The sequence below is a fragment of the Hemitrygon akajei genome, chromosome 10 (assembly GCF_048418815.1).
Source record: "Hemitrygon akajei chromosome 10, sHemAka1.3, whole genome shotgun sequence".
NCBI lineage: Eukaryota > Metazoa > Chordata > Chondrichthyes > Myliobatiformes > Dasyatidae > Hemitrygon > Hemitrygon akajei.
In genome coordinates, this window is record NC_133133.1 from 20,410,774 (window position 1) to 20,423,776 (window position 13,003).

Sequence of the window (13,003 nt, forward strand, 5' to 3'; positions counted from 1 at the left end):
GTGCCACAAGGAAAGGTTCTGAAGCCTCAGACTTATTTTTACAATTTACATGAATAATTTGGATGAAGGCATAAAAGGTATAGTAACCAACATTGTGTAAACACCCAAAGAAGACAGGAAATAGGATATTCCTCTATCCATGCCAGTATCTTTCCTGTAATACCATGGAATTCCATCTTGTTAAGCAGCCTCATGTGGCACCTTTTCAAGTGCCTTCTGAAAATCCAAGAAAATTACATCCACTGCCTCTCCTTTGTCCCCCTTGCTTGTAATTCCTCAAAGAACTCTTAACAGATTTTTCAGGCCAGATTTCCCTTTACAGAAACCATGCTGACTTTGACTCACCATTAGTCTTCAAGTACACTGAAATCTCATCCTTAATAATGGACTCCAACATTTTCCCAACCACTGAGCTTAGGCTAACTGGCCTATAATTTCCTTTGCACTCCTCCCTTCTTAAAGAGTGGTGTGACATTTGCAATGTTCCAGTCCCCTGTAACCATGCCAGAATTCCTTTGTAGCTCTGATTTCTTAAATTTCTCCCCTTTCAGAAAATAATCTACACTCTTACTTCTTCTACCTAAGTGCATGACCATACACCTCCCTACACTGTATTCCACCTGCTACTTCTAAATCCAAGTTATTCTGCATAATGCATTTCCTCAACACTACCTGCTGCTCTATTTAATTTTGCATTATCCTAGCTTTGGACAGTATGCAGATACAACAATTAGCAAAACTAAAGCCAAACTAATTGAAAGACAAACTTCCTCCCTAGTTTATGCTTTCAGACAGAGGATAGCAGGATTTTATTCAGGATCTTTCTGTATTTAGCAGCATTCATTTTCTTATCAATCATGACCAGATTTCCAGTCCCTGCTACTGAAAAGCATCACCATAACATGATGCTACCTCCACCATACTTTACAGTTGGAATGGTGTTATCTGGATGTGGTATTAGATTTATACCACAAGTACTGCTCAGTGTTTAAGCCAAAAAAAATTACTTTAGTCTTATCCAACCACAGAACTTTCTTCCATATATTTACAGTACCTTCTAAGTGATGCTTTGCAAAATTTTCATGGACAAGGATTTGCTTTTTTTAGCTAGGGGTGCTTCCATGCTACACTTCCATAAACAGCTTTTCTGTGCAAGATTGTGGAGCCATGAACTTTATCTCCAGTTGCACCTCAGAGTGATTGCTGATCAGAGATGGTCGTATCAGGCAGAGAGACAAGTAGTATTTAACCCTTTCACCATTGCTAAATCAAATATATATATATATATATATATATATATACACACACACACACAAAAACACATTCATTATTTTGGAAGTGTATAGTATATACCATATAGTATATATAACACATACTATTGAAACATGAAAGAATTTTAAGAGTCTTGACGGGGCATTTTTTCTTGTGGGGAAATCAACAACTAGGGAGTCACAGTTTAAAAATCAACGGTTGTCCATTTAAGCAGATTCGAAGATTCTTTCTAAGGGTTATGTGCTTGGAATAATATTGTGGAGGCACACTTTTTGATTATTTTAAGGTAGAGATAGCTAGATATAAGAAGCGGTAAAAGGCTATCACTGGTAGATTGGAATGCAGAATTGATTGAGGTTACTATTGGATCAGTCAGGATCTTATTAAATGGAGGAATAGATTGCTTAACTTGTTATATGTGACAAACCAATAAAGAAGGTACACACTTTCTTACTTGGATAAATATACAATGCTATTTCTGATGCTTGCAAATTAAGCAGAATATTGTAATACTTAATGATTACCTCCCAATAATTAACTTCACATGACATTATTAACTCTTTTAATGATTATACTGCCCACACCCCAAAACTTGGGATATATTTTGTCCTAAGTAAAAATAAACTTTATATTTAAGCTTTACTAAGTTTACTTACATATTAATTAAGATAGCATTCAAACTGTTAGCTTCTTGCCATTGATAGTATACACAAATTTACTTACAACAATACCAATTCACAGGTCTTGCTTTAACGAAGTAGATTTACTAAAATTCCTGTAAGTATGTTGATTCAGCTGCCAACATATGGCTGGAAATTAAAAATCAATCCTACAGGTAGACTAATTCCAAGTCCTAGATTTGAAGGCAAAAGCAATGACAGTGCTCTTAAACACTTGTTTTTTAAGATTTCCACAGGATATTTAATCATTTTAAAATGAAGACAATTAAATAGTGGGCAAATATTGTTTTGGTCTGCTGTGACTGAAATCCCAGAAAGGAAGTATGAATTGTTAAATTTATCTTAGTGTTAATGTAATATAGAACAAATGAATTCTTGACTTTTAAAATGGACAAGCAAGAAATTTATTTAAAATATACATGAAAGAAAGATTACTATCAAGGATAAAGTACTATCTGAAAATCAATTGACAAGAGACATATTTATGTGAAATTTAGTACTTACTCAGTCACAACAAAAAAAAAATCCATTTGCTATGACAAATGACTAAGGACGGTTAGTCAATAAAGGTTGTTAGACTGGGTAACAACTTCCCCCCAGCTGTGAGAGTTAACATAGAACATAGAAATTTCCAGCACATTACAGGCCCTTCAGCCCACAATGTTGTGCCGACCATGTAACCTACCCTAGAGACTACCTAGAATTTCCCTAGTGCATAGCCCTCTATTTTTCTAAGTTCTGAAAATGCTAGTTCTGAAAACCTAGTACACGTTACTTATGACAGCACCAGCAGGATAAGGAAACAAAGTAGGCATGCCTTTAGTGAACATATAGCTTATGATATAGACTTAGAAATGTAATTCAATAGAATGATCCCATTTGTGTATTGCATTCCATTGTAACCCTGGTCAGCTCCATTACTCTGCGCCGATTGGGAGTGTCATGGAAGATTAAAATCATTTTTGATGAGAGTGGAAAACAAACAGGTGTTCAGTGCCAAGTGCCTGCGGCTGACTGCTCTCCCCCTCTTCTTGCCACGCCATCAGGTTTGGGAGCAGTTGTTGCCTTATAGCCAACTATGCTCCTGGACTGGCTTCACTTGCTTGAGCGCTGAATGCAGCTGTGCACTCACTTTTTTGGGAATTCTGCAGTTCATGTTCCATGTATTTTCATATATTTTCTTTTACTATTTGCACAATTTGAGCAATGTATTTCATCACTAAACCGACTCTGCAGCTGCGGCCTGAAAACATCAGCACATGCCTCAGAGTGAACTTGCTCCATGGAGATGAACTCACTTTCAGAGACTACATGGGTTGTTCTTCCTTTTTTTTTATTTGCAAGATTTCTTCTTTGTTATCTCCTCCACACGCTGGGTGCCAATGCTCTTTGTTGTGTGGGCTTTTTTTAATAGCTTCTATTGTGTTTCTTTGTTTTTTGGCTGCCTGCAGGAAGACTAATTTCAAGATTGTATACAGTATACATACTTTAATAATAAATATACTTTGAACTATGCATTGTTTTGTTCCTGAAATGTCATAAGGTTGATATATGCAACTATGCAGTATGTTCACAAAGCACAAACATAGGTCAGATGTTGCCAGCAGTCAAAGCTCCCTTGGTTGACATCTTCCAGATAGCTGTTAGAGCATGCAATTTACAGTTTTGAAGATTATTCAAGTGCTCCAGTGCTTTGCTGTCTCCGAGATGATGATTTGGGGAAGTGAATGTGTGCTTGGATGGCCTCGACGCGAAGAAACTTTGACACGGGACGTGAGCCGATATTAGACTCTATTTTGCAGGTTAAAGCGTCCATTAATCGCCGATTAAAGTGTCGAGGAAGATTGAGACATCAAGGTGAATGCAGTAGGTGAGTGAGAGTTCAGCACTGACTGCCTTCCTTTTGATTGCTGCTGGAAAGGAACCTGTGAGCAGCTGTGTGGCTCGATGTGGCAGGAAGGCAGGCTTTCTCTTTCAATGAATGTCAGTGATATCATAGGTATAGTGGTTCTGCATTTACAGATTGGCCTACTGTGTTTATGGACTGTGGACTTTTTCTGACATGGGTTTTTATTTTGTGATTTTTTATCACCTGTTCCTTTTCTGTTTTGTCATGTGAGTGAAGGGTATTTGGGGGTTGATGTTCTGTTAGTTTTTTGAGTGGGAAGGGGGGGTGGGGTTTGGTGGTCAATGATTGGGATGATGCTTTTGTGCCGCTGGTGGAGGATCGATGTTTCTCTCTGAACAACTTTCATGTTCTTTCTTTGTTTCATGGGTATCTGGACAAGACAAATTTCGAGAGTTGTGTATGATTTAATAATAAATGAACCTTTGCTCACTGTTACTCCCAAATCAAGGTCATCCAGATTGTAGCTGATGTTTTATTAGAAGAAAGCCAAAATGGCCTTAAAACAGCTTGTCAACATAAAGGTAACATAATAAGAATCTCACCTGTGTTCTCTCAACTCTTGTTTCCTTTAGTTCATTCCCAGTGACAGTTTGTTAGGAATATTATGTAATTATATTGTAATTGTAATTAGAATTTCTCCAATCCTCTCAAGAATTGGCTCTTCTATAGGCAGCCTCCCAAAGGAAGAGCTTGGTTCACTTCTGGTGCTCCTAATTATAAATTAGGTTAGTAATTGGCAATTGCTGGTCAATTGGTGCATTGGCTCTCAATCCTTCTCTTATGATATATGTATGTAAACTTTGTTTCATACACAGCACACAGGGCATTGTCCAGGAAATGTACTTTTTTTATGGTGCAATTCACACACTATTCATTGCTTCTAAAGGTACTAGCCTTTTCAAGTAGAGTGAACTATGGAAGCATTGGTAGGCATATGATATTCTGTCCCTTTAGAAAATACAAACAGTTCAAAAATGCTTGATGTTGCTGCTGCATCAGCTGATATCTGGCAGGAAAAGACAACCAGACTTCTTTAATTCATTAAATAACAGTAACTGTGACAAACTTTTCTATTGCCTTAAGTATGTCAATGACTGCATTGTTTTATACTTCTCATTTCTACCTGTAGATCAGTGAGAAATAGACCACACCTAAATCACAACTTTACTGCTACCTCTATGATTCGCATAATTGAAAATCTGTCATGATTTCTTTGTCAAGCCTAGTCCCAGGCCACCCCTAAGCTACCTACTACTGCTATTAAACAATGAGATAGCCATCAATGACCACTCTGTTGAGTGCAGAAAAAGGATTAAAATGGATTTAATGTTTCTGTTGAATATTCAAAAGAACACTATTTTCATTTTATGTACTTTTGTTGAAAACAGCATCTATTTCTTAACATTGTTTCTTTAAATGACTTTAGTAAGCTTTTATTTTGCCATCTCACATTCACTTTAGGTTGTCAAAAATAAAGACATGATACCAACAGGAGATCCCAATAATACTTTTCCTAAACTTTAGCGATAACATTAATATTCATTACAAATGCATCTTATTGTGACAATCCTACTTATACAGCAGTACCATTTGCTTCATCTCAATAGTTTATCCTGCAGGTGCCCAGGCAGTCTCCACCACCCTATACTACTATACAGACGTTAACAGAATAAAACAAATACATTAACATTTTCAAGCACAGTACATTACTGCATTGCAAAAACTATGTAATGCATATATACAGTACACTGCTCTACAAAACAGTATAGAAATATGCATATTCCCTTTATTAACCAAATGCTCAACAATACAAAAAGGAATCAAAAAAGACTAATAAAAACAGTCAGTTATAAGGTGCTTATTCTTACAAAATATTTCTATTCTCAGACCATTAAAGAAACAGACCTTATTTATCAACAAACTTAAAACTAAAATTGGGGCGAACCATACATTTACATTAAGTAAATGGTACTGGTCAGACACTCAAACTGTTGGGAAAGTGACTTTAGGTTTGCCTGAAAAAAAACCAAGGGGTCAAATATTATATGTCTCTGGTAAATTTTTATTCAAGGACCTTGAAACATAGTTGAGATTTCTCTTTGAGATCTATATATGTCTTAAGGTGCATTATTTATCATTTCAAAACAAAAAATAGCATCAGAAGATTTTAGAAATACAAAACAAAAAAAGGAACTACTGGAAATACCTACTATCTGAAGCTAAACTTGAAAAAAGGATTTGAAATATGTTTTGTTTTTAAGTTCTGATTTTTTAGATTCTCCTAACTCAGTCCATAAAGGGTCTTAACCCAAATCATAAACTGATTTCTTCTCATACTCACCACACTACCCATAAGCGTTCTGAGCTTTCTGCTTCTGGGTAGAAAAATACCTAATCTGGAACTACATTACAAGGCAACAATACATGTTGAAATATTACAAAATACAATTTCATTACAGTATTTTATATTGAATACTACCTTTGTGATATACGTTAATACCATAATGGTAAGTTTTGTTGGCTGGGGTCTCTCTTAATCAATCTGTCAAAAAATGTCTTTGCTAATGGTACACAGCAAGGTAGGTTGTGAATAGCAAATTTGTGAATCGCATGACTTGTGGGGTAACTAAATTTCACTGAAAGTTAGTGGAAAGGAGATTTTCATAATGAAACTTCTTTCATAAAGTAACTCCAAAACAGAAGCATTTCTCAATTATATAATCGGATCTAATGATAGTCTGGAGTTATGAATTTGTAGGTTTTAGGGCTATTAACATAAAACGAAATATGAAACAAAAGCTGAGAACAGGGACAAAAATTCTGAAGATACCTTTAAAATTTCACCTTGATAAAGAGATTCCTAATGTTGTGATTCCAGTTAAACTTAATTTAAAACTAATTTTTAAAGAGTGTCTGATAGCATTCTAACATATTAGACTATATTTTTTCCCTGTTAGCTTTAACAAATTTGTGAAGGCACTTACAAATTGATTTACACATTTATGGTAGCTAAGGCATGGGAAATATATATACCGATATTAGTTAGCACTTGGGAATAATTTTCCATAAAAGAAAAATAATATCCAGAAATTTATAAAATTGGAACACAAATATATGAGTATCAACATACACCTTCTCAATAAGGATACCTGCTTAAGGAAACATCATGGCAAATGTTAGTTTATTTCCTGTACATTGGGTGCCTTCTACTTAACAGGAATGACTAGATAGATGAAATATTTTAATTGCCATAGTGGTGAATTAAGAATTATCTGTTATATGCATTACTTTTGCTTAACCAGCAACATGTTACTACTGCAACACAGATTTGTACATTTACATAACATAATTCATTCATTCCAAGTGATTGTCACTCTACTTCTGAAATCTCAGCACTGTCAGCATTTCAAAATCTTACAAAAATACTGTCACATGCTGAAAAGACCAATGAAAAAGGATATTTTTGAATTCAGTGCAGGAACTCATTTATTTTTGACTTACACTATAAACTACTTTGAATTATGGCTGGGATTACAAGCATTTCGGAGTTAGGAGCCAAAAAATTGGCAAGATAAACTGAGTAAACAATAAGTATTTATTTATTTGCAAAATAAACACTGGTCCATCTCTTAGGTCTCAGCTTACCACACTTTCTTTAGAAGAACCAAAACTATTCAGTTTATATTTTGTGAGATAAATGAAACAAAAAGATTATAGGATTTTATTTGCTCCCAGTATCTACAATCACCTAGGTTACTGAAAGTCATGGATTCAATGACCAAGTCCTCAATGCTTTAAAGATATACTACAACTGAAATGCAACAATAATTAAACTTGCACTGTCAAGTAAATAATCTCTTTCCTGTACACCCAAAGAAAAGCAAAAACTAAGTCATTTTAAAATAAGTAGCAAGTCCTTTTAATTTGCTTAAAATATGAACAAGTGCATTCCTCTATCCTTCCCATCTCTCAAAAATACAATATTTTGTTAAAGAATATGCTTATAGAATTGTACATCTAGCTTTAGCCTGTCTTTTGACTGCACTGAACAAAGAAATTTTATTTCAGAAAGAATTCCAAACAAGGTACGCATTACATTGGTGCTATTCACATATGACGGAAAAAGTTTTTTTTTAAACTGTGAAGCCTACAGAAACATTTTTACACAAGACATTTAATTTGAAAATACTTCCAATGGAGAAATGCATTATCTCCATATTTTTACTTTACACTAATGAAGTTCGGAAATTTACATCATTTTCTTTTCGTTAACACTAAATGTTAATAACATGCTCATGCCTAGAATAAAAAAGGACTATTTTAAACTCAATTTTTGAAAAAAAAAAATTACTGGCATAACGTCTTTCTTCTTCAGATGCAAGCTGCTTTCACCATGTGGTCTATATTCATACTTCATTTTTGTAGGAGAATGAGAGTTTGAATGGTTTGCAGCAAACCAAATCTGGTACAGATATGCGGTATACTTAAGACATTTTCAGATGTATTTTCATATTATGCTGTTTGTATCTTTGTTATGCTTTTACACTGAATAAAAAAGGGGCAAGTACAAAAAAACAGCAAAAATATTTACTGATCAAAATGCGAATAACAGCCAGGAAGACTGCATACCAAAGAAGAAATGCTTTTCATCTTTGATCAATAAGAGTGGTTAAGTAGTGTGTGTCTTTTTATTGCCTGGTGGAACTTATCAGTGTTGGTTTACGGTAAATGTCTATCTTTAAATATTATTTCTGGTTAAGTGTGTAGAGAATAAAACAAATTTGGCAATATGAGCAAGAGCTATAAAGATCCAAACATGCAGTTAGTATCGTGCTGCACTGCATAGTCAAAGAATATATACCAGGATCCTCATTTAAGTAACAAAAATGGCTTTGGTACGTATCAAGTTTGGAATATCACTGCATGTTATATTGACTAGGCAGAAGCTCAATTCCATCAAAAGAACAAGTCTGCCAATTACGCACAGAAGTAGCAGAGTGCAACCAGAACTTATGCATTCCTTAATAGTGAAACATGATAAAGTTGGGATTTAGAAGTACAAATTCTATGATGTTAGATTTTCAAATGTATACTTTTAAACAGAAAGTAAGATCTGTAGTAAATCATTGCACGGAAATGCCTATTATATAATGTACCTCTTTGGAAATTAAAAAAAATTTATGAATTTTGGACATCCCAAAACTACCATAAAATAATTTTTTTCTGGCATTCAGAAAAAGGAAATTTATAGTGCAAATTAAAAAAATTGCAATTTACATCAAATTTTGCATTTAATAAATATAATTTGATAAATGTATAATATTAGGCACTATGTTAACACCAGGCAAAACTAATATCTGATATGTAAAATGAAAAAAGGTCACTAGGTAGTTTCAAAATAACAAGAACAAAATGTAGGTAGCTTTAAGTAAAAATCAGAAAATGAAACTCTTCTGAAGGACCAATGAAGAGGTAAATTCAACTTTTTTTTCTAAACATTTTATCCAGTAATTTGTGTGGTCCAACATAACAACTGGTTAGTAAGATTACAACCTGCCTACCACAGTGGTTGTATAACTTGACCAAGTCTGTAAATGTGTCAACTGAAATCAAGAAACAAAGGTAGATTTTGCATTTTTCCCCATTTCTTAATTCACACATTCTGCATTTGACTGAACTGAAGTTGAAAACAAGATAAACTCTAGGTAGTACAGGCAGTATAACACATATAAGCAATGAATGTCACTTTTCATGAAAAAGAATCGGTTTGGCCATACCAGCGAGGATCTTTGGTACCTGGGCAGATATTATTTCTGCCATCATTTCGGGGAACTGGACGCTGAGAGACTGAGATTGAACAAAGAGATCGAATGTAAACTGATGAAGTTTCCTCACTGTCTGTAAAATATAAAATTAACTGGTAAAAGAATTAAGTAAGAGCCATATTGTTTTAATTTTAAAAAATTATACACTAATAAATGTTTAATGACAGTACAGAAATACTGGCAGAACTTAAGAAACCAGTATCAAATTATCAATACCTAGCTAGTAACAAACCATGCAAGTTGCCCATCCCCACTTACAGGTGGCTCCTGTTTTTCGAACGTTTGCTTTATGACAATTTGCTGTTACAAAAGACTTACATTAGTACCTGTTTTCGCTAACCAAAGAGGATTTTTGCTTTTACGAAGACACCTGCTTTATACGTGTGTTTACCCCGAGAAAGACTACAATGACCACGAAGCCATGTGCAGGCAGTTGTTTGCGCATGCATGTACATGCGTAGGCGTGTACATGCACAAGCAAATCGATTTTGGCTCGCTGTCTTCCCGAGTTTGATAAGTGAAACTACACTGTACCTACAATATTTCTACTTTATATAGGGTGTATATTTATCATATCATTCCTGCTTTTACTATATATTAGTGTTATTTTAGGTTTTTTGTGTTATTTGGTTTGATTTGGTAGGTTATCTTTTGGGTCTGTGAACGCTCAAAATTTTTTCCCATATAAATTAATGGCAATTGCTTCTTTGCTTTACGGCATTTCGGTTTGCAAACGGTTTCATAGGAACGTTTTACCTTCGGATTGTGGGGGAAACCTGTACCACTTATGATCAGACTTCCTTAAATCAACATCCTATTGTTCATTGTTAATTTATACCCTCTAGATTGCTTATAGTTATGCTGTTATTTCCTTAACTGGAAGGCATTCATACATTGTCTTAGACTGAAAATGGTTTTGTGTTCTTCCACTGAGGCAAGACATTTACATGAATTGAAATATCTACTTTAGTTTACTCTTGGAGATGAATGGCAACCATGGTAGCATAACGCTATTACAGCGCCAGCAATCAGGTTTCAAATCCCTCTGCTGCCTGTAAGGAGTTTGTAAGTTCTCCCCGTGATTGTGTGGGCTTCCTCTAGATGCTCCAATTTCTTCCCACATTCCAAACACTTACAGGTTAGGGTTAACAAGTTGTGGGCATGCTCTGTTGACCTGGAAGCATGATGACACTTGCGGGCTGTCCCTAGCACATATTTGGACTATGCTAGTCGTTGATGCAAATGATGCATTTCACTGTATATTCCAATGTACATGTGATAACACTAATCTATCTTGATGTAAGGTATAGAAACAAATAAGACTTGAAGATTATTCATCCATGCACTTCATATTGAGCCAATTTTGCTCCAGGTGGATTTCACAGAAGTTATTAATATCCTGGACTTCATGAGCTTCCAGATCAATCACTTGGGTTACCAAAAAACTGTCTCCATGTTCAAAGCATTGCCTTTCAGTAGAAAGAACTGCAACTTCAACGTGGATTTTGCATCTAGCTTGAGAAAACATTTAACTTTTCTATGATTTTTTTGAGAGGCTGCAAGGGTTGTAGACTCAGCTGGTTCCATCATGCCATCAAGAAGACAGCTGTCATCATTAAAGATCTTCACCATCTGGGGCATCGTCTCTCTGCATTACTAGCATTGGACCCACACTTAACATATAGGAAAAGACAGAATTCTGAGTTGTCCATGAACACTACCTCACTATTCACCTTTTGCATTATTTATTTATTTTTGTAACTTATAGTAATTTTTTGTTTTCAACTGTACTGCTGTCACAAGCAACAAATTTAATGACATATGTCAGTTATTGTACAACATGGTACTAGACTCCCCATTATCAAGGACATCTTCAAAAGATGAAACCTCAAGAAGGCAGCATCCATCATTGAGGAACCTCATCATCCAGTATATGCCCTCTCCTCATTATGCCATTAGAGAGGAGGTACAAGAGCTGAAGATGCACACTTAAAGATTTAGTCACATCTTCTTACCGTCTGCCATCATTTCTGAATGGTCCATGAACCCATGAACACTACCTCACTATTTTGCTCTTTATTTGCACAATTTGCTTATACTTTATATATTTCTTATTGCAACTTATGATGATTTTATACTGTTACTGCAAAACAGCAAATTTCATGACATATATGTAGTGATAATAAACCTGATTTTAATAATAACCCAATTTTGATTCTACTTATTGATATTCATCTGATTATTCTGTGTACTTCAAAGTGGGCCAATTTCTCCATTATCCGCCATGTTCTTTCTTATAATATTTATGAATTAATGGATGAGAAGCTAATATAATTTCTACGAATTCTAACATCACTGCATCCAATAAAACGTCAAAATTCTTACTGCACACATTACCTGTATGATGGACATTTCTAAATCATGTAGTGTTGAAAAAGTAGTGACCATGGAATAAATCCTTAACTTACATTTTGACATTTGTTTAAAATATTTACACCAATGGCATGAAAACAAGATGGAGTAGGTGAATTGACTTCTCAAGGCTGATCTGCCTGCATTTCCTTTTCTGTGCCATTTCCCCATAGCTCTCAATTCCACAGCCTTTTAAAATGCACCTGTATTCACCTAATGATATAATCTCCGGAACTTCCTGGCATTGAGAATTCTAGATATTCACTACCCTCAGCAAAAAGGATAGTTCAGCACATCTCTACTTTAAATTACAACCCCTCAAATATGTAACAATGTCCCCTTGTTCACGGATTCCCCCACCAGCGAAAACATGGCAACATCTAGCACATTATGTTCCTCAAGATCTTGTATGTATCAAAAAGTACACCAGTTATTTTACTAAATTCCAAAGAACATGGACTCAACCAGTTTAACCTCTTCTGATAGGACAATCCTGATCACAGGAATCAGCCTGATGAATGTCTCAATGCCAGTTTTAGTTATTTAGCTACTGTATACACAGTTTGTAGAAATGCATGGATAATAAGTAGTTTTGATCATGCCACTTAATTCAATATTATCATTTGTTTTCATACACAATGTACAACACACAAAATAGATAGTACCATCAAGCACATTAAAAAGATGCTAATGTTACCACAACAAATTTGTGATGCAATTAGATCATTCAGCGAAAGAGATCAAACAAGGCTAATACATCGTATTTTTGGCCATGGTGGGTTTAAAACGTTGAACTCGAATGAAGGAAAGTGGCAGCAGAGAGATCACTTGTCTTTGTTCCTGCCATGTGCTTGGAGATGGAGGCTAGCATTCTGTGGAACTGTTTTACATCCTCCCATTTTATG

The 13,003-nt window shown here is 35.0% G+C and overlaps 1 protein-coding gene across 4 annotated transcripts in view; it reads right to left on the reverse strand.

The window, feature by feature from the left end:
* Nucleotides 1-5,168: 5,168 nt before the first annotated feature.
* The window catches only part of ar (androgen receptor), a 183,603-nt gene continuing 175,768 nt past the window's right edge, over nt 5,169-13,003 (reverse strand). For all 4 annotated transcript variants that reach the window (XM_073057889.1, XM_073057887.1, XM_073057884.1 and 1 more), the window contains one exon: nt 5,169-9,759. In XM_073057889.1, coding sequence (XP_072913990.1) covers nt 9,604-9,759 — 156 coding nt within the window. In that variant the 3' untranslated portion in view covers nt 5,169-9,603. The remainder of the gene's footprint in view (nt 9,760-13,003) is intronic.